This window comes from Cimex lectularius, unplaced genomic scaffold (genome assembly GCF_000648675.2).
Source record: "Cimex lectularius strain Harlan isolate CLEC.00 unplaced genomic scaffold, Clec_2.1 scaffold251, whole genome shotgun sequence".
NCBI classification, from domain to species: domain Eukaryota; kingdom Metazoa; phylum Arthropoda; class Insecta; order Hemiptera; family Cimicidae; genus Cimex; species Cimex lectularius.
In genome coordinates, this window is record NW_019394213.1 from 119,659 (window position 1) to 141,892 (window position 22,234).

General features: G+C 33.1%; 2 protein-coding genes across 2 annotated transcripts in view; both read right to left on the bottom strand.

Annotated features, from left to right (window-relative positions):
* The window catches only part of LOC106664359 (tyrosine-protein kinase Fer), a 58,710-nt gene extending 55,740 nt beyond the window's left edge, over positions 1 to 2,970 (bottom strand). Inside the window, exon 1 of the mRNA XM_014390033.2 lies at positions 2,369 to 2,970. Within this exon, the coding sequence (XP_014245519.1) occupies positions 2,369 to 2,830 (462 nt within the window). The 5' untranslated portion in view covers positions 2,831 to 2,970. The remainder of the gene's footprint in view (positions 1 to 2,368) is intronic.
* A 5,104-nt stretch (positions 2,971 to 8,074) lies between these two features.
* Positions 8,075 to 22,234, bottom strand: part of LOC106664348 (mothers against decapentaplegic homolog 6) — a 41,185-nt gene continuing 27,025 nt past the window's right edge. The window contains exons 4-5 of the mRNA XM_014390016.2: positions 10,381 to 10,584; positions 8,075 to 9,929 (exon numbers count right to left, since the gene is read on the bottom strand). Coding sequence (XP_014245502.1) covers positions 9,607 to 9,929; positions 10,381 to 10,584 — 527 coding nt within the window. The 3' untranslated portion in view covers positions 8,075 to 9,606. The remainder of the gene's footprint in view (positions 9,930 to 10,380; positions 10,585 to 22,234) is intronic.

Consider the following 22,234-nt stretch of genomic DNA (forward strand, 5'->3'; position numbering starts at 1 on the left):
GCTAATTTGAACTATTTGAATTACTTTTATAAATATCAAAAGCATCGAAAACGATTAGATTAATTACAAAATAATACTAATAAATTGAATATACAGTAACACATCTCACATGTTCTTAGGCTTCACAGCACCTTCACATATTTACTTGTTTTCTCAGTCATACACGCAAGTGTGTGCGCGCATATTCTCTCTCTCTCTCTCTCTCTCTCTCTCTCTCTCTCTCTCTCTCTCTCTCTCTTTCTTTCTTTCTTTCTTTCTTTCTTTCTTTCTTTCTTTCTAAAATAAAAAAGGAAAGACCTACACGAAGTCAATGAGCAGTGAACAGTGTATTTCGAGAAAAGTGTGATATCACGAGGATAATTATATTGATAATTGATAAAAATAACCTTTTGATAGTAATTAAGAGACAATATTTTAAAGCTTTTTTAAAGTCCAATGTTGTTAACATTCTTGATAAATTCTGACCCCAAGTTGATAAGAAAGTGATATAGTCTTTATCATATAAAGTACTTTTCTTTCTGCAAACTTACGTCGTACTGAGCATTAAAAAAAATAGTGCTAAATTATAAATTGTTTATTTTTTCCTTGTTGATTCTTGTTTAGAAATAGACCAATAAATGGAAAATATTATCGCCTCGCTGGTCACGTTTGTTCATTAGATATTCTAATTTAAAAAAAATTTTTTTTTATCTATTTGACAAATCGCCAAAAATTCGGAATAAGGGGCAAATGATCAGATAATAAATAAAAGCTGGATGACTTTACCAAGTGTTTGCCAAAGAACAACGAGATCCTCATTTACAGACCAAAAACTAACAAGTGTTAGTTGACAAAAATATTTGTATTTAAACAACCGATGTAAATATTTACAAATTATTCAAAGGTAAAACCAAAATAAGCGGAAAATGTTGATATATTTCTCAATAGTGACGATCGAGCACGTTTTATAAAATTTTCACATAACTTTTTTCGTTTTCAGTTGAGGCGATTAACACTGGCGGCAATTCATGTTCGAAACTTCAAACAACAATAAAATAAATATTAAAAAAATTTCTGGGAATATAACATAATTATTACATAAAAATATAAATTCGATTCTGGCTACACGAATTTTCAAACAATGAAACTCCAAAACGAATTATAAGTCTCATACTCGTTAAAATTTTTGGGTTTTTTGTATGTAGAAAATTAAAATTTTGTTTGATTTTTCCATACGCTGCTTTAAATAGGCTGAAATTTAGTCCAAAATGGCCCAAAAAAGGCAGAATTGTAAACTGATGAAGATTGGAATAACTTCATTGTCAATAGTATCGTATAAATGCTTTACAGTATTAATCAATTTAATTTTTAATTAGTTCGTTAATTAAATTAGCATTGGTAAAAGTAAGAAGAAGCTTTGAGGCTCTTCTTCGTTCTTCTTATCAGTCTGAGTATGCCTGCGAAGAACAAAGACAATCGTGCACAGATTCGTTTAAGGGCTTTAAGGATATGCTTTATCAATAATGAGATACAAATTATTTCTTCTTAGATTTTTTTATGCTGTTTGAGCATTAATTGATAAAACAGTGGTGATACTCTATTATGTGAAAGGTGCACAAGATGTGCCTTCTGTTAGGCCTTCGTGAGTCCTCGATGAGCGTACATTCAACTTTTAATGATTTGACATTTATGTTGGGGATTTTTTACTCTTATGTTTCTTTTAAGGTTTATATGTAATATAAGTTAAATTTAAAGGTTGCTGTACGAAAAAGACCTTGGTTCTTCTTAGAGTAAGCCTACGTCGACCAAAGATATTCATGTACCGATTCATTCTAGGTCTTTAAGGATATTCTTAATAGATATGAAGTACAAATTATTAGTGCTTAGATTTTTTTATGTTGTTTGAGCTTCAATGAATAAAACAGAGTGATAATCTATTACGTGAAAGGTCCACACAAGACGTGCTTTCTGTTAGGTCTTCATGAGTCTTCGAGAAGGGTAAATGTTCAACTTTTTATGATTTGACTTCGTTAGGGATTTTTTACTTGTTGTTTTGTTTAGGTTTATATGTAATCACATGGCTTTTAGATTTTCACCTACCGGTTGAGGTGTGTTGCGAGTTGAAGTTTTGATGTATTCGATTATTTCAACTAGATTTCTGATACCTATCGCTTCAGTAATTGTACTAAATATGTAAAAGAACTTTCTGAAACTAGTGAAACATCTAAAATAATAGAAAAAAATTTGAAAAAGTAAATGTTTTAACCGGTTTTTAACTAAGTTAACTTTAGAGTTTGCTGTACGAAAAAGTCATCGGTTATTTTGTGACCATCATTATCGTGCAGCAATTTCTTTCAAATGGGCATTATCATAAAGAAAAAGTACTCACGTTTGTGAATTGTTGGTAAATCCTCGTGTATTCTTCGAGATAGTGCTTCCTCGCCTTTCGTTTCTCCCGGCAGAGGGTCGTCAGCTTTTCGAGGGTCTCCTTCTCGACGAACTCCGCGTTGGACCTGACGATTTTCGCCGCGTTGTCCAGTTCGTCCATCATCCCGCGCCACGCCTGTGCGACGACGGATCCGCACAGTTCCTCCGTCTTCTGTGCCTCTGCGGCGATCTCCGAGACGGCGATGGCATACTCTTTGTCGCGCTTCACTTTGTTCGAAACGCACCGGTGCATGCACTGCAGAAGGCGCAGCTCGGCGTCCTCGCGCGAAAGGAGCGCCTCGTGTGCAGCCTTTGTCTGCAAGTGAGTCGAGAAGCCCATTTCTCTAGCTCTCAGTATTTTCGTCAGCTTCAAAAATAGACATTTCACCTGATCCACCTGAATCTGTTCCTCATAGTTCGGCATGTAAACGATTCACTGGATCATCGTCTTTCACCGGTAAACGCACTCATATCGTCGTTCACTAATCGCTTGCAGAAGGAAGCCGGAGGCGGGTGTCTGACCTGTCGAGACAAGGCGGACCGAATGTGTTTAGTTTGAAAATTTGTTGTCCTCCCTCTACTTTTACTGCAGCCCTCTCTCCGAAGTACGATTGAATGAACTCTTCATAGTTCAACGTCTTCATCGCAGATCGCACCACGACTCAGCACCTAAGATTATGCTATAAAACCCAAAGACAATACAGGGTGTTTAACTAGTCGTGTACTACTTAGTACTTTGCCAATAGATTCTACATTCAATCATACCATCCCAATCTCAACAGTTTCGTTGTTATTCCCCCTTTTCTGATTTTTTAAGATTTCACAATTCTGCTTCAGATAAACAATGATAACTCGAAAACTAAAAGATTTTGAGCAAATACGTTCATACCATTAAAAACTACGTTATATTTCCAATAAGATGTGATAAATACTAAACTTGTAAACATTGTTGAAATAAGCGTTTTAGTATTAATAAAATACAATTGCATAAGTTTTATTTATTAGAAAAACCAGAGATCCAAACCATTCCTAACTCTCTAACTCTCCATGCTAGGGTGTCAGAAGGCATCCATAGGCAACTGTTAGTTTTTCCATTCAAACAAGAGACAAAAATATACAACAACAATTTGTTATTATTGCAAAATGTATTGTGAAATTTTACAGGTAAAATCAAAACAAAATATATAAGCAAAAGCAATAGCCTTTCCAAATGTGATTTTTTTCAAAAACACCGGCACCCCGAGGGTTGATGTGACCTCTGCTGTTGCGAACCCTCGTAAAAAAAATAAGTCTATCTGCTAAAGTTCACCATACATATGCAAAGAAAAGGAAACAAAATGTTTTAAGGAAAAATATGCAATATAAAATATTAAAAAATATAGAAAAGTAGAAGAAAAAAAATTATACTTTTATAAATGATTATTTATTAGATATTCAATATTTAATAGTAATGTATAATAAACTAATTTTTTTTTAAATAATAAAAAATGGAAAAAAGTTCCAAATATCTAGGTCCGAATCTCAACAATTTTGGAGTTATTCCCATTTTTCTGATTTTCTAAGATTTCACGATCTTGCTTTAAATAAACAATGATAACTTGAAAACTAAAAGGTTTTGGACAAATACGTTGATACCATTTTAAACTACATTACATATCTAATAAGATGTGATAAACACTTAACTTGTAAACGTTGGTCAAATAAGTGTTTTAGTAGCTAGAACTTTGAAAAAAAATTTTTTTTCAAGGTTGAAAACCTTCTTTTGATGATTCCAAACTACTATTTGCAAACCTAAACATCAGCAAATTTCAGAAAACCTACTCCAATTAATATCCTTTTCAGTGGAGCAATTGCATTTTTAATTACTTTGTTCAAAGATGAAGAAATTGATGTAGAAAAGGAAAAAAACCGTGGTTGATGGATTAGTAAGGTGGAAAGATTTAAAAAAAATTATGGAAATTTTGGATAAATTTAATTAACGTTTTTTTATTTGTGTTCGAAACCGAAATAGTACAAGTTTTACTTATTTACCAACATGACTGCAACTTTGATTAAAGGATTATTGTATTATTGTTATTATTGACCTTGACCCTCATGGACTTTTTCGTTTGGGGATTTATGAAGAGTGAAGTGTATCAAATCTTGTAATTTTAAAGCAATGGATCCTGTCTGCTGCTGAAAAACTTAAACTTAAATTGAACTTTAGTGCTACAGTGGCTAATATAAAAAAATGGGCTCGCTTGTGCTTTGCAGAGGGTGAAGAGCATCATTTCAAATCAAAATTAAAAAAACGTTTAATAAATTCATCCAAAATTTCCATAATTTTTTAAAAATTCTTTCCACCTTACCAATCCATCAACCACGTTTTTTCCTTTTCTTCATCTTTGGAAAACGTAATTAAAAAAGCAATTACCCCAGTGAAAAGGATATTGATTGTAGTAGGTTTTCTGAAATTAGCTGGTGCCTAGGTTGGGAAATAGTAGTTTAGAATCATCATAATAAGTTTTTCAATTTAAAAATAAATATGTTTCAAAGTTCTGCTATTAAAATGCTTATTTCACCAACATTTACAAGTTTAGTGTTTTTCACATCTTATTATAAATGTAACGTAGTTTTCAATGGTATGAACGGATTTTTCCAAAACCTTTTAGTTTTCAAGTTAACATTGTTTATTTGAAGCAAGATCCTGAAATCTTAAAAAAAAGGGGGGAATAACCCCGAAACTGTTGAGATTTGGACCATAGTTAGGACTTTTTGGTCCATTTTTACTGTAGAATCTACTGGCAAAGTTTGTAATATGAGTAAAAAAAAGGACATAATTATTTATTATACATTACTAGTAAATATTGAATATATAATAAATAATCATTTCTAACAGTTTACTGTAAATTTTTAAATGTGTTTCATAATTTAGTATTTAAATTCTTCATTAAAGTTCTTGCGCATTTTTCCTTAAAACATTTTGTTTCCTTTTCTTTGCATATGTATTAGGGATATGGTGAAATCTGGCAGATAGGCCAAGCTTATGCTTATATATATATATTGTGTTTTGATTTTAACCGTACAATTTCACAATAAATTTTAAAATAATTACAAATTGTTGTTATATATTTTTGTCTTTTGTTTGATTGGAAAAACAAACAGTTGTCTGCAGATGCGTTCTGGCATCCTAGCATGGAGAGTTAGGCATAGTTTGGACCTCTGTTTTTTTCTAATAATTAAATCTTATGCAATTTTAATACTGAATTAAATTTTTTACGATTAAATAAGAAAGGAAAAAATTAACAGAAAATTAGCCATCCTCGGTGTTAAATTTAAGGACAGGAGGTAGTCAAGAAGACAAGACTTAAAAAGGCATAAAAAAGTGGAAAGAGTTGAGGCATGATGAATCAAGTTACTTGTATAAAAAGCTTTATTTATAAATCTTCAACAGTATGTCTATGGGTTTTTTTTACATATAATTAATAATTAAATTCTTATGTATGCCCTTTTTTGATCTCTTATTTTATACCTCAGTGTAGAATATCAACAAAATTGATAAATATTTTAAAATGCTTATATGCTGGTATAATACTGCCTTATGTCAAACAGGATTCGAACCCACACCCTCTGACAATACTGCGCAATACTCTGCGCCCTAATCACTTGAGTTTTTGACTTCGATTAATATAATAAATTGAATAACTAATATGGTCAATTATGACCACTATACAAATATGGATTAATTTAATTAAAAATGAAGTAATTACTTCACTAAGCTCCCCATGACCGCTACATAAGTCACTAAGAATTGAATCCTGATTACACGACATTTGAAAATATATCCCTATTTGTAAATTTTTATGCCATATTTGAAAAATGGCAAAAAACAAGGGGAAAATTCAAATGGTTGTAGGTTGAGATGAGGGGGTGGTGTCCAATGAGATTGAAGTCTTGATAGCTCAAATGGTAAGAGCAGCCGGAGGTTGTGGGTTCGAATGTCGCTCGTGACACTAATTTTTCATCTCAACAAAAAAGCCTTAGATAAAAAAAACACAAAAACAATTAATTGGAATAATTAATATTGCAAATTATGACCACTGCTGATCATTTGTCTCTTCCTTCTCTTAAAATAATCAGCATCTTATTTGTTTGAGCCCCCCCCATTTCCAAAATTTATAGGTGCAAGGTTTTTTGCCTTTCTTGAAAAATTACTTTTACTGATGTTATCAGGTTGTGAAAATAGGAACCTCATTTGAAACATACAAATAGTTTCAGTTTTATTTCATATTTTCAACCTGGAAAATAAAAAAGAGCTGACAATAGTAACTTCTTGTAAAATAGCAGGTTGACATTTTCCTCTCAATGCAAACCAAAAATTAGTAAAATCCCCCCCCCCAAAAAAAAATAAAAATAAAATAAAAATATAACCTTGATTGAATTGGGTAAAATTATTATAATCTTAAATGGAAATGCAGGTAATTGATGACCCAATTATTTTAAGTATCTACAAATATGCTCCCATCATCTCTGTCGAACTTGAAAAGATTTGTGTGGTGTTTAGTGACCGTTAATTAATGATTATTTAGAGATCGTGAGATGCAGTTTGGTGTCTCCACTCTGGTCAGTTTTTTAAAATTTTACAGAAATGAAGTGTCTCATTGTATTCAGATTGAGGTCATGATCATAAATTAAGCTTAATTATTTATCCATTTGTTTTAGTGGTCAATTGACCAAATTACTTCTTTCAAATAATTATTCTTTTTATGTAAGGTTTGGTTGAGATAAAACAGTTAGTGTCACGAGCGGGATTTGAACCCTACACTAACTTTTTTATCTCAACCAAAACCTGACATAAAAAGAATAATTAATTGTTTATTTTGTACATTTTAAATTGTATGATTTTTGCATGACTGACATTTTTCTGTTCTATTTCCTTTCAAAATGATTGTATATTAGGTCAAAAAGAAAAAAAAATGTCAAAAAAATAAAGTTGTTAAATATTATTTGGGTGATGTCTGGCATTCCTGCCGCTTATTTTCATTATAAATTATATGCTACATTTAAAGGTTGTGTGCATATAACATTGCATAGTTGAGGTTTTATAAGTGCATATTATATGGCATATTTGAGAAATTTTATTAAGTCCAGAACGCACCTCCTTCCAATCCCACACATTCTTGGGATGTAATCCAGCTTTTGGCATTGTTAACGGTGGGTCACTGCGTTTTCCTGAGGATCATCTCTGAACATAAAGGACTTGTCATCCCCTGTTATCAACAGAATAACCTAATTCTATTAAGCATCAAATTATCCCATTTTTACCCTCGTTATTCCATCTACGCCAAAACATTAAATCTCATCTGAGAATAGGTTATTGTGCCTTAACATTCCTTGCTATTGCTCTTTTTGCTCCTTGCTTTTTCAAGGCAGATGTCACCATTCTTGAACCTGTGAACTACCTCATTACTTTGATCGTTAAATTTTTGCTCTTCATCAAACGGGACGACCAAACTTATTGATCTCGAATAAAATTTGATAGTTTGCATCATATTCTCGACTCCGTTTTGTCCACCATCTTTTAAAAGATGCGAAGAAAAGGTTTAGCAGAACAAAATGACAATAAATAAAAAACTAAATAAGTAATTAATTTATTTTTATTTAATATAAATGAGAAATAATTCCCCTGTATTTTGTTACACATTATGTAAATTATGTACATAAAATAGCCATTAAATTGTTATTTAAATTTACTAGAATACAAGGCAGCTTTGTACATTATGTACAATTGCAATTGATTGCCAGGCACTCGTGAATACCTGAACAAATTCGCAATAAAAAAAATATATTTACAATATAATGATTTTAATAAATACTATAACATCAACAAAGTTACAGTCTAACTGTTATTTCAAAAGTCAACAATAAGGGAAAAAATAGAGAAAAATATATGTGATGATTTGTGGCCTAAATACAAGTAGTTTTAATTTGATTTCTCTCGCTGTAAACTAAAATTACAATAAATTGAAAATATAAGAAAGCTGCTTTAAGAAAAAGAAAATAAATTTAAGAATTACATATTACGAATTTATGGAAGTCATTATTTTGTTGATGGTACCATTCACACATGTCTTAACGAGAGTAAGTACAGGCTAAGTGCCAATTTCAGTTTTATTCCAATTTAACAATTACAAAAAATTAAGTAAGGTTGTAAATTTAGGTACAATTTATCAGACTCCAATTTAGCCTTTGGAATGCCATTTTTGTTTTATTATTTTTAATAATGGATGACAAAAAATTATACTAAACTAGTCCATAGTTTACAAACATGTAAATTGCCAATATTTTCCACATGAAGGCTTAATTTTGTTTATTGCTTTATTAAAAAACTGTTTTTTGGCAGAACTCTCATCACCAATGTAAAATAGCACTTTTAATAAATAAGTGTATACATTAAAGGCACAGCTCAGAATGGCAATATATATATTATTTTTTATATTTTTTATGAAAAAATATATATAAATCTTTGTAATATGCAGTCTATCGGTACTTAATTTACAAATCGAGCAATATCGTTTTAAAATTAATTCTCTTAAGTACAGTTCAAGAGCATTTGAATTCACATGTCGATGTTTTTTCGACTTACAAATTGTGAAAGTGTCAGTACTTTGTGGTTTTTGTTTTTCTCTTTTAATTTATAAATTTCAAATATAAATATTTGCACAATAAGACCTTTATGTACACTTAAGCTCTTGTTTAAATATTTCAACAATGTTTAAGGCCATCCTAGTCTATTAGTATTGTAACAATTTTATAAATAAACATTTAATATGAAAAATATCTTTACAGAAAATTGGACTTTTTTTTTTCTAAGGCATTTCGGAGTTAGGCACTACTGTAGTATAGTATTAAAATGTAAATTCCAAAGCACATTTCAACTATTTTTATTCAAAATAAGACAAATTGAACCCCTGAGTGATCCAGTCAAAAACAAAAGGATTTAAGCAGCTTATAATACAAGGCACTGTGTTCTGCTTAAGAATTCTAAGGATAATTGGGAAAAAATGACTAAAAGGATTCCCCAACATTATGTACAAACATTTTTATTAAGGTACATAAGTGTTCCACGCCTCCTTTTCACAAAGGGGAATACTGCTTAAAGCTATAACAATAAAAATTTGATTGGAGGTCGGGGGATTGTGTGAGAATGTATTTGAACAGTCACCTACAAGGAGCCAGAAGGATTTCTAGCCATGTAGGACATGAAGTCACCTCTTGCCTCGTGTACTTCGGCCCCCAACCTTTGGTGAAACTGATCCTAATCGAGAACGGATCAATTGGTCCAATGTGCGGCCGTGATATTGTCGTCCAAGGTTTGCATCTCGCTGTTTCGGTAAAAACGTTGAGGCAATAGCCGGGTGGCACCTTATACACAATGCAGAAGCTCGAATCCGGATCGTCCAACGCTGGAGAATTCACGAACACCGGATTGTCTGACATGTTGTACGCCCAAACCCCGTCGTCCTCTTTACTCAGAGTCACCCCTAAAAATAAAAGACAAAGTTATTTAAAATTAATGTTTAAAAAAATTAAGTAAATGATTTAGACATTTTCGATGCCACATTGTAGCAAATAAACCAATCATTCAAGCTTTTAATAATGATAGAAACATAACACATTGAATGAACAGCACATAATTTAGCCTTGGTTCAATATAAAGAGCAAGTAGGCACTATGGGTTCCTTTTCAGATTTTTAGATTATTTTATAGTTAGTCTTATGTTTTTTTGTTTTTTAGTATTAAATGTATGTATGAACATATTTATTAGCATGAATGTACAAAGGAATACATTTAAAATTGCCACGTTGACAAAACTTTGGTAGAGCAAGATTGAGGTTGGTGCACACTTGAGTTGAAGATTTTTATATTGACTCAGTATTTCAAAATACAGTTCAGGATGGATAATATAATAAAAATAAAATAAATTAATTTTACCTCTTCCGATCTTCTCGCGAGCTTTCAGAACGTCGGGGTTGGGCGTTTTCTGCATGGCCAGGGTCGCCAGGGAAAGGCCATCGCCACGAGGAAGGCTCCCGAATACGTTTACGAAGTTGTTTTCTACAGGGTACTGCCTTCCTATCCTTTGTGAAAGCTCCCAGTAAGCGAGTCTACACCACTGTCCACACGCTTCCGAATCGCCTGGAATCAAAATAACAGAACCAATGAGAAAAAAGTTATGAAAACAACATAATAAACAAAATTAATTAATATAAATTGTGCCTGTGAGTTTAATCAATCTTGAGTACCGTCAAGACGTCCGGCTACCTTACAAATCAACCCTCGGTTTCAACTCAAATTTCATACTTTTATTTTGCTGAAAATAAATGAGTTGAGCTTCAACGGTTTCACCAAGGCCAATTAGCTTTTTATGTTGATTTCAATCCGCCCGTGAGCCAATAATAAAACTGTTATATAACTCATCTTATCTTTTATTTTAATTAATGCTTCCCCTGTCATGCTGCTTATGCTTTACGCACCCGGCTTAATTCAGCTTACATTAGTTGTACATAAACAAATGACCTTATTGTGTTTTTATTATAATAGACTGCCACGCTATGCCAAATAAATTCATAGTTAAGACTGGAAAAAAAAAAAAAAACTTCCTTTCTCTTTTTCATCAGTTTATCTCTGTAGGTTTGATTAAAACAGAAATGCTATCTAGTATGGCAGCATTCTTTATACTTTTTTACAGCCAGTTCTATGACACAATTGGTTTTGCGCAATTTTTATAAATGGCCTCAGTTTAATTGTAGACACATCTTACATTGATTGATGAAAACTGACAACGCAATATTGTAATTGCCTGAAAGGCAAGCAATCTTTGTGATAATGCCTGGTTTTTCGGTAGGATTCTCTGTTAAATAGCATTCCATACAGGTAATTATTTTTGCATTTTAATTATCAATTACGCTCGGTTGTTTTTTTGAAATATTTTTTTACACCGAACTTGTTCAATTCAGATTTGGCGTCGTAATCAATTTACAGATTATCCAGTTAAGACAAGAAAGCTGTTTCTTCCCACCCTAGTTCAGAAAAGGGGCAAATTTAATTAACAGCATGTATGTTGGAGATGGCGAAAGGAAACACCGGGATGAGACAAAAAAAAAAAATAATACTTCCAAGCCATTAAAAAAAAAAAAATTAATGATGGACTTCTGGATATTGGAACTTCCAGGATCTAGTTGAATAACAACGAAACATACAGTGAATAACCTCATATCAGAAAGCGTTGCAATAGTAGGTAACAGAAATAATTTGACCACTTGTCTTAAATTTTGAACGTTTTCTACTAAAAAAAATCCCATTTCTTAATAGGTTTTTGAGTTTCCAAATGGGTTACATGCAGAATATTAATCGATATTTTTTGCTATAAAAACTCTCCAGACTTACAATTAACACAGGTTTTCAAGATAGAAATGAAATATTTTCACATTGAAAGTTTTCAGGAAAATATTAATTTTACGTTGACATTTGTTTTTCATATAAAACCTACAATTTATGAATGAGTTTTAGGGTGGATTTTTTGAAAGGATAATTTTGAAGTCGATATTTAGTTTCAAGCAAGAAAATTTCATGGGTTTGCGCCTTTGGATGTGAATATCCTCGTAACAGAATGTTCTAAAATACTAAGGTGTAGGAATAATTTGTCCATGTGTGTTAAATTAAATTTTGAACATTTTTCTGCTGGAAATTTGATTTTTTCATTGGATTTCAGATAGAATTTACTAAAAAAAGTTTTAGTATTCCGGTAAAGAAATATTTAAATTAACATTTTCTTTTGTTTCAAGCTAGAAAATTTCATGTATTTGTTATGTGAACAACCTCGTAATAGAAAATGCTGAAAGAGTGGGTCACAGAAATAATTTAACCACGTGTCTTAAATTAAATTTTAAACGTTTTCTGCTAGTAAATTTAATATTGAATTGATTTTTGCATTGGGTTTCAAGTAGCAAGTAGAATTTAGTAAAAAAGCTTTAGTATCCTGCTAAAGAAATATTTAAATTAGCATTTTCTTTTGTTTCAAACTAGAAAATTTCATATATTTGCGTTTTCGTATGTGAACAACCTCGTAATAGAAAATGGAAAGACAGCACAGAAATAATTTAACCACGTGTCATAAATTTTCTGTTGAATGATATTGATTTTAAATTGATTTTTGACTTTTCACATGGGTTTTCATGTAGACTTTACTAAAAAAAAGCTATATAAAATATGTTGCTAAAGAAATATTTAAATTAGCATTTTCTTCTGAACAACTTCGTAATAGAACATGCATAAAGACAGGTACACAGAACTAATTTATTAACCAAATGTCATAAATTAAATTTTAAACGTTTTCTGGTAGAAAAATTTCGATTTTGAATTGATTTTTTCATGGGTTTTCAGATAGAATTTACTAAAAAAGTTTTAGTACTCTGCTAAAGAAATATTTAAATTAGCATTTTGTTTTGTTTTTCATGCTAGAAAATTTCATGTATTTGCGCTTTCGTATGTGAAACAACCTCGTAACAGAATCTGGGGCACAGAAATAATTTAACCACGTGTCTTAAATTAAATATTAAACGTTTCCTGCTAGAAAATTTTCAATTTTGAATTGATTTTTGATTTTCGCATGGTTTTTCATGTAGAATTTACTAAAAAAAACCTTTAGTATCCTGCTAAAGAAATATTTAAATTAGCATTTTCTTTTGTTTCACGGAAGAAAATTTCATGGGTTTACGTTTTCTGTTTGATAAAACTCTTCAGATTTGCACGTTAATTGAGCTTTAATATGATGATTAATTTTAATTATTACTGTACGTTTTTATTTTCTGTTCCCAAGTTAAAAGTCAAACCTGGGTTCACAATAGAGGCGTGATATTTTTAACATCGTTGCTTTAAGAACTTAAGAACGAGCGGATGTACAGGCAAAAAATCCACGCAATCTTTCATAATCCCGACGACCATGCATTTATAAAAAAAGATAGAAGAGGCGCTCAACTGTAAATTTAAAGTTTACAGGCAGTGATTGATCGGTATCGTGCCTCCGAGAAGTGCGGATTGACTCGCCAAACCTGAACGATGCAGACATCACCAGGCATCACCATCTGCCTTCGGACACAAAGTGGCCTTTTGTCGGTCGGGAGAGCTGGTCGCTCTCTTTGCTACAATGAATTATCTAAGGCCAGTCGACCTCTCACTGGCGCCAGACTAACCTTCTTTATACGCAGACGTCGCCAAACGAAGGTTTTAATTTATTGCGATCTCGGATCTCGCGGACGTATTTTTGCACTCGTTTCGTGTAAATCTATTGAAGGCGAGTGACTAGATATGACTGTCGTACGTCCCTCAACTACATCATCTCATCCAAAGCAAAAAAAGAAATAAACAGAACATTCATCCAAACAGTCCCATGATCAGATAATTTTCAAAATGATAATTTAAAATATAAAACCGTAGAGGTATTTTTGGTCTTTAGTTCATTACCAAGAAACCAGCCAAACAGTATTCAATCGATAATTAAACCCTATCCCAAAGATGCTTAGAAAAATAAATGAAAATTCAATTTCGTTAATTTATAAGGATTATGAAAAAAACAGAAAAACAAAAAATTTAAGGGCAGATGATTGCAAGTTAAAATAAATAAGTAAATATAGTCCCAGGGATAAAGCCAAATTTTAAAGAAAGAAAAAACAGTTCCTTCGTCAAGCTTTAGAATATAACGAATACAAAAATTTACTTACAATTATTCAGAAATCGTGAGATGCGGTCTGGTGTGATGTAGGTTTCAGAAAAACATTTTCTTTATCGTGCCAACGTTTCGATCTTTATTGAGATCATCTTCAGGGCCTGGGATTTACAAACATTGTTTAAATTTAACAAATACATGTAGGATGTGGAAAAAAGTGAATTTAAACAATGCAAAATATATTTTTTTTATTCATCCCAGGCCCTGAAGATGATCTCAATAAAGATCGAAACGTTGGCACAATAAAGAAAATGTTTTTCTGAAACCTACATCACACCAGATCGCATCTCACGATTTCTGAATAATCTTCGACTAACGGTCATTAATCACCACACATTTTTACTTACAATGTTTGAAATTATGGCTTCAACCATCATAACTGATGGGTTTACTAAGGTAATTAGCAAAATTTTATGCAGAATCGATTGTAGATTTTGTTCACTCCACTAAGCAAAACTCATGAATTTACGATAAAAACTGAGAGGTTTTTTCAAACTCATAGGGTGGTTTTATTAAAACAAATAAACAAATTCAGTACCAGGGATAAGGCGAATTTGAAATAAATAAAAAAAACCTCAGTTCCTTCGTCAAGCTTTAAAATAAAACGAATATAAAAATCTACTTATTATGTTTGAAATTATGGCTTTAACCATCAAAAATTTATGAGTTTTGCTTAGTAGAGCGGACGAGATCTAAACCGTCCATTCTATATTAAAATTGTGATCTCTATTAAGCTAAAACTCATTAATTTATGATGGTTGAAGACAATTCAAATATTGTAAGTGCATTTTTATATTTGTTAAAATTACGAATTACAAATGGTTAAATCATTAGAAATAGTTTCAATGTCCTGATGAAATGGATAAATTTCTAGAAAGGTTGTCAAAAGGATGATGATATTTTGTTTTCTTTAAAATTTCCCTCATCCATGATTTTGTAATACAAGGNTATATATATATATAATCCCTCGAAAGCTTGAAGGAACTAGGAGGTTTTTTCATATACATAGGGTGGTTTTATTATAACAAATAAGCAAATACAGTCCCAGGGATAAGGCAAATTTTAGAGAAAGAAAAAACATTCGATTCCTTCGTAAAGATTTAGAATATAACGAATATAAAAATGTTTGATATTATGGTTTCAACTGTCATAAATTTATGAGTTTTAGCTCAGTAGAGTAAATGTCATCACAATTTTAATGCAGAATGGACGGTTATAAATCTCGTCCGCTCTACTAATAAAAACTCATAAATTTACGATGGCTGAAGGCAATTCAAATATTGTAAGTTTAGTTTTATATTTGTTCACCAAATATAGTTAAATTTAGAAATGGAGTGGTAATTCTGAATTGATAGGTTTTTTTCATACACACAGGGTGGTTTGATATACTATATATATATATTATGCAACATATTTTATGAAAATTCTCTATTTAAAGAAGAAGAAAAAAAGGAAAACATCACATAAAAATTTACGATATACATAAAAAGAGTAATAAAATAAATATAGATAAAGCAATATGAGTTTTTTTCTTTCTAATTTGCCTTACCCCTGATGCTTTATGTATAATTAAAATTTTTGTAATATCGTAATTTTGCAAGATCTCCCTGAAGGAAAATAAAATACTTCTACTATTCTGTCTATCTAATAAAATGCTCAAAACGTATTTTTTTTATGATTGTCTTAATTCAAAATAAACCTTAAATTTTTAGCCCAAAAAGCCCATTTCAAGAAGAGAGTAGAAAGTTCGGAATTTTGATGTTTACAATGTTCTTAAATCCATGAATTTTTTTCTTGTGTAAATGGTGTTTATATAAAATAAAACCCGCCTATTCAAGCACGTTATTTATTCTACAGAATTAAAAATCCTGTAGTATGTTTTTGTAGGGATTATGCTGTAATAGAGATCTTTTACTATATTCTAAATTGGAGATAAGAATGAATGGGCGTAGAAAAAAAATAAATGAGGGCCATGAGGGGCCTGGGGACGGTTTGTCCCGGATTAAGGGCTCGCCGACCCATGGCCTGTATTTCATATTCAATGAAAAGGTTCCCAAAACGGAATCCTTTGAGAAAAAAGGAGACGCACGTGGACCTGGACGTACAAAGAGACCGTAGGAGGGGAGGCGCCTGAATACCAAGGGCCGATGCCAAGCGCTCCTCGGATCCTAGCAGAGTACAGTCGGCACCGATGTCCACCGAGACTGTACAATTCCCCAAACTGGTTTATGGGCTCTTTTTAGAAGGCCCATATCCGATTTACTTCCTCCGGCCTTTCCCTCCCTCCGCCGTTATATAACGCCGGCGGATAATCTCCCGATCCCATTGAGCCTGTTCCGCGTTTTGAATGGGACACCCCTGGAACACGGCGCCCGGCCGGGGGGGGTGAAGGTGGCGTGCCGGTCCTTCGGCGTCACCCGTCTCGTATAACTATTATGAAGAAGAGAGGCATTTTGTTATTGTTTTCAATCGGTTCTCCCTCCCGCAAGGGCTTTTATTATTAGAACGGTTTTAAAGGGTAGGACGAGGCTAGGAGTAGTCGGGCACCTCGTGATGAGGCTAAAAGGAGGGGGCACCGTTATCCCAACCGGAGGACAGCTGTCCCTTTCTTCCGTGGTTTACTCCCGGATTTCGATATCCGCGGGAAAAGTCGTCAGGAGGAAGGAGCCACGAGGTCGAGACCGGGGTGGATTTGAAAGTCACTCCTCGACCGGGAGAGGACACACACGACTGGCGCCTTCCGTTTCAGTAACACGAAGCCACAGAACGGAGGGGGAAGTCGGTCAAGGGACTTGATATCATCCTCACCCTTTCCTTCACCATGCCGAAAGAGAACGTTAGAAACGATTCGCCACTTCCGGCTAATAAGGACTAACGTGATCCAGTGAAACCGAGTTATGTTACGGATGTAATATCTTAACATGATAATTCCATAGTTGTGCCACACATAATCGACAATAGTACATCATTAGATCCCTAATATCATGACTTGTATATCCAATTCTTTTAATCATATACTAACATTACCTCCACCATGTGCTAGTATTTTAAATCACATTCACTTTTATAGCAAACAAAAAACAAAATAACTATCGTGAGATCTGTTCTTGGGTTCTACGTATTCTGATCCTGTGATTTTGATCTGTGAGTTTTGCCTTTTTGCATTCTCCACCTTTTGCCTCTATGCCGGGTAATCTTAACAATATGTCATATAATTTATACATCGTTAAAGACGAAGCTACAAATTAAATTATGTCAAACAGTGACATATTTTCGGCAGAACAAAATTTGTAATGAGTGGATGAAGGCGGTAGATCACAAAATGCCGAAACCTGTATCACGGACCAAACCAGAAGGTAGGTAATCATTATGACCAAACAGAAATTCCTTGTTGGGGACTGCGAGGTGGTTGTCTCGGTTCAGCATTTTGTCATTTTCAGTCATTTGCCCGAATGTTTTTTAGTCAATCGAGACGTTTTTAATTAGTCTGCAGGCCGATATAGACACGAATTATCATTAATCGATCGAACTGAGATTCTTATTTGACGACTGCGAGGTGGTGGACTTTGTTCAGTTATGGTATGTGATTACTTCGGCAATTGCGACGTTTTTATTATGTATGTAGGCCCAGATAGACAAGGATGATCATTAATGTCCAAACTGATATTCCTTGATGAGGACTGCGAGGTGGTGAACCTGGTTCAGTTTTATGTTCTATTTAGTCGTTGGCCTGTGAGTTATTTCGACTATCGCGACGTTTTTATTAGTTTGCAGTCCAAGATACAGACAAGGATGATCATTAATGTCCAAACTCAGACTCCTTGTTGAGGACTGCGAGGTGGTGGACTTTGATCAGAATTTTGTTCAGTTTGGTCTGCTACGTGTATTATTTCGACAATCGCGATTTGTTATTTATGTAGGCCGATAGTACAAAGACTTATTTATGGTTTACAAAATGACAGACGAACAAATGAAGATGGCAACATCATGAATATCATATATGCAGACTAAATCATGGAAGACCAGGTTTTTCACACAAAAAAAAAAAAAGTTATTTCTAATTATCTAAACTGAGATCCATTAACTGCTATTTATTTAAATAAACGTGATCTATAAAAACCCAAAAAAATCGCAAATTTATAGCATCATTGAATTATTGCGTAATGGTTATTTGAAATTTTTATAAAATGGACATCCTCACAATCCAACGCTTCTTTACGCCGAAGCGGGACAGACCAAGGACAACAAGCGAGACAAGGCGGATCAAGAGATTATCCCAATTACTCGTCTGGTGTGTGTGATCTTTCGGCACTTTCCTTTCACTTATTTAAAGAAAAAACTTTCCTTAACCTCTTGTAAAATAATTTTGAAAGGGAAATTTCCCTTATTGATTGTTCTCATAAAATATAACCTTATTTGGAGATTAAGTCCAAAAAGTCTTGGCCAATCATTGATTCTAGTCAGACGGAAAAGAAACGGAGATCTGTCATGAATGAGGGAAAGTGTGAACTTCAAAAAAATTCTTTATTGTTATATAACAAGTAATAACATAATATATGAATGACATGAAAGTTGAGCTTTCAAAAAGAGGCTAGGAATATGTTGAACGGCGACCGTCTGGCCGGCGGAAACCTGCGAAATGCTAAACACTCGGCTCCTCTAATGAGGTCAATAGACAGACACTCAGCGGCTGGAGGAGAGAGAGGCGCTGAGCCGCGAGACTGGCTGTGGAAATAAGAGGCGCCGACTGAGAGAGATGAGACAATAAAAATCCGACTGAGGCAAACAAGATCGTAATTCGCTCCCACGTGCTTTCCTCCTCCTTCGCCAACCCTGTTTATTCAAGTTTTGTAAGGACCGGACGGTGCGAGGCGCCGACCAGATAAAACGAAATCGAGAATTGTCCGCCGAGTGGGGAATGCACGCTTCGCTTGGGAGGAGAAACAGCGCCTTTTGGGCTCCAACGTCTATTTTCTACTTTTTTCGACTTTGCCAAAAAGCGAAAGGAACGAGGACAGAGTAAAAAGGGAAACAGCCGAAAAAAAACAACAAAAGGATAAGGCAGGGAAGGACGACATATAAAAGATGTTTCAATTCCCAAGAAGTTCCATAAAATTTATATTAATTTAAAACTATTTGATACGACATAGGAGATTTTACAAAATGTCACGACAAAGTAACACTATTTTTGCTGAACTTTAGCGAATTTCCTAGCAGTTTAACTATCCCGGTCCACCTAATCTCGCTGTACGTTACATCCTGGCGCTATTATCTCCCCAAAAAGATAAGTGAGAATGAGAGAGAAACTGTCGATAAACGATTGGCAAAATGTATGTTGTATGTGTGGTTTTTTACCCCCGTCAAATTTACCCTTGTTCGCACCACATTAACCTGTTTTAATTTCAAATTACCATTTTTCGGACCAAATTAACTATTTTTAACTTCAAGTTAACTTCGGGCGATTTGTCGATATACAATTGGCAAATTATATATGTTTAACTTTTTCCCGCCAAATTAACCATTTTTAACTTCCAAATTAACTTCGGTCGATTGGCGAGATATACAATTGGCAAATTATATATGTATAACTTTTTCTAGTCAAATTAACTTTTTTAACTTCCAATTAACTTTGGTCGATTTATCGAGATATACAATTGGCAAATTATATATGTATAACTTTTCCAGTCAAATTGACCCCTTTTTTGCACCAAATCAACTTTGGTCGATTTGTCGAGATATACAATTGGGAAATTATATATGTATAACTTTTCCAGTCAAATTAACCGGTTTTCGCACCAAATTAACTTTTTTAAATTTCAAATTAACTTCTGTCTATTTGTCGATAAAATTGGCGAAATATACGTGTATGGCTTTTTTCCGTTTATTAACGCTTTTTAATTTCAAATTAATCCCTTTTAACATCAAATTATCTTGTTTTAATTTCATATTAATCCTTTTAATTTTCAAATTTACCCTTTTTAACTTCAAATCAACGCCTTTCTTTAAAATCAAATTAAAAAAAAAAGATGGTATGAAATATAAGAGTGAAAAAAACTTGTATTTTTGAAATTTTTTTAAAATATCACATAATTGGGTCCTTATGACACGCATGAAAATTAATTAAAAGTAAAAAAAAATATTAAAAAAATTATTTTTAACTGGATAGTTTTTAATATAACAATATAATTGGGCTCTTAAAAACCACAATTTCTCACTTTTATCAAATTAAAAGAAAAATCCTTTATTTTTATATTTTATTTGAAATTAATTTTAATATTGTCTTCTAAAAGTTCAATTATTTTATATTAATTTTTTTTTTCAAATGCAAGCATTTTACTTTATGTGATAACATTTCATTATCTCCTAGGTTTTTTTTTTTTTTTTGAGGAAAGGGTTAATTTAAAATTAAAAAGAGCTAATTTGTCATTTAAAAGGGTTAATTTGAAGTTAAAAAGGTAAATTTGAAATTTAAAAAGGTAGATTTGAAGGCAGAGCGATTAATTTGAAATTAAAAAGAATTAATTAATGAAAAAATGTATATATTCACATTTCTAAATGGTACCAAACATCAAGGTTCGCTGTTCTTTGTGCTACTCCGAAAAGCATGGGCGTGAACCAGACGAAAAAGAATAAGCGGAGGTTTTAACAATCTCTTTGTTTCTCTTTTCAGTGTATATATTTTTTTTAATATCTTTTTTGTACTTAAATACAGGAGTAACAGAAAAAGGACTTTTGTGGCTGGGACATCGGCAAAAAACTTATTCGGGCCGCGTTTTTCGGTTTATAATCGCATCTAATTTGAAGTCTTGTGGGAACTTTGCGGTATCTCTGTCGTGCTCAGACGCCTGGCGCCCATCAGTCACCATGACCCGTTTAACCGATACAATCCCGTCCTATCAAAAAGCCTTCGCCCGACATTTACCCTCGGACCATTTTTCTCTTTTTAGCCTGACTGTTTCGATTTATAACAAAACAGGCTTGGGAGGTCGAGACGAACACCAAATGATATGGCGTTGTCTAAGTCTTTCCAGGTATTTTTAGCGTTTTAACCTTTGGATTTCTGGGTCGGACTTGAATACCACCTCCTCCAAAGGTGCGTAAACGTTTCGTAAGACTAATTACGGAGAAGAAAGGACGAGAAATCGCCAGGTCTTCACCATTGTAAGCGACGGGGCCTCTGCAGAGAGCCGAGAAGAGTAGGAAGGCTGATACGTGACGTCACCAGCTGGCGCCTGTCTGCCCTCTGTAATGGCTATTTTTACATCAACACACGCATTCCCCTCCTCTTTCTCCTATCCTACTACTTTCGTACAGCCCGGCATTTAAAAATTACGAAAAAAATAATTATAATCTCCTGATAACGCCTGTCCAAGGGATTCAGCAGGTGCCGACAAGGGCGGAGACGACGGGCCTAAAGGGATTTTAGGCATGGAGATATGTAAACGTTATGTCAATGAAAATACACATGGGCAGAGTTTTTTGAAGTTGCCTTGGGTTGAATGGCACACCAAAGGCCATCTGTGACGAATTATTTAGTACTTAAATACAATAAATAGCGACTTGGCAAAAAGAGGCCAATTTTAGAAGAAACTAGATAATTTTATTGTTTAGAAAATCAATTATTCTGTTGAGACCTTATGTAATTTATCGACTGATAAATTTAATTAAAAACTCTTTGTTTATACGAAGTTTAGCTTGCTTTCTAGAATACAAGTGCAAAAAAAATTCAAAACTTCAATATTATTCTGTTTTTTGTAATTAATGGAGAAATTCAATAAAACGAGGTAAATCAAAGGGATGCAGGCCCAAATAAAATTATGCAGAATATAATGAATTTAATCAAATCCAATGGCGAGACAGTATTACATAAGAAACAGAGAAAGTTCGTGCTTTTCTTTCTGTCTTTTTTTTTTGCATAGATAGAAAGTGGAATAGATAAAATTTTGGTATTGGGTGGATGGATGAAATCATGACCGGTTTGGTTTTGAAGAATTATTTCAATACAGTATAAGTTCAAAACTTCAATAATAATAAATAAAAACATTTTGCCCGTTTTTCCGG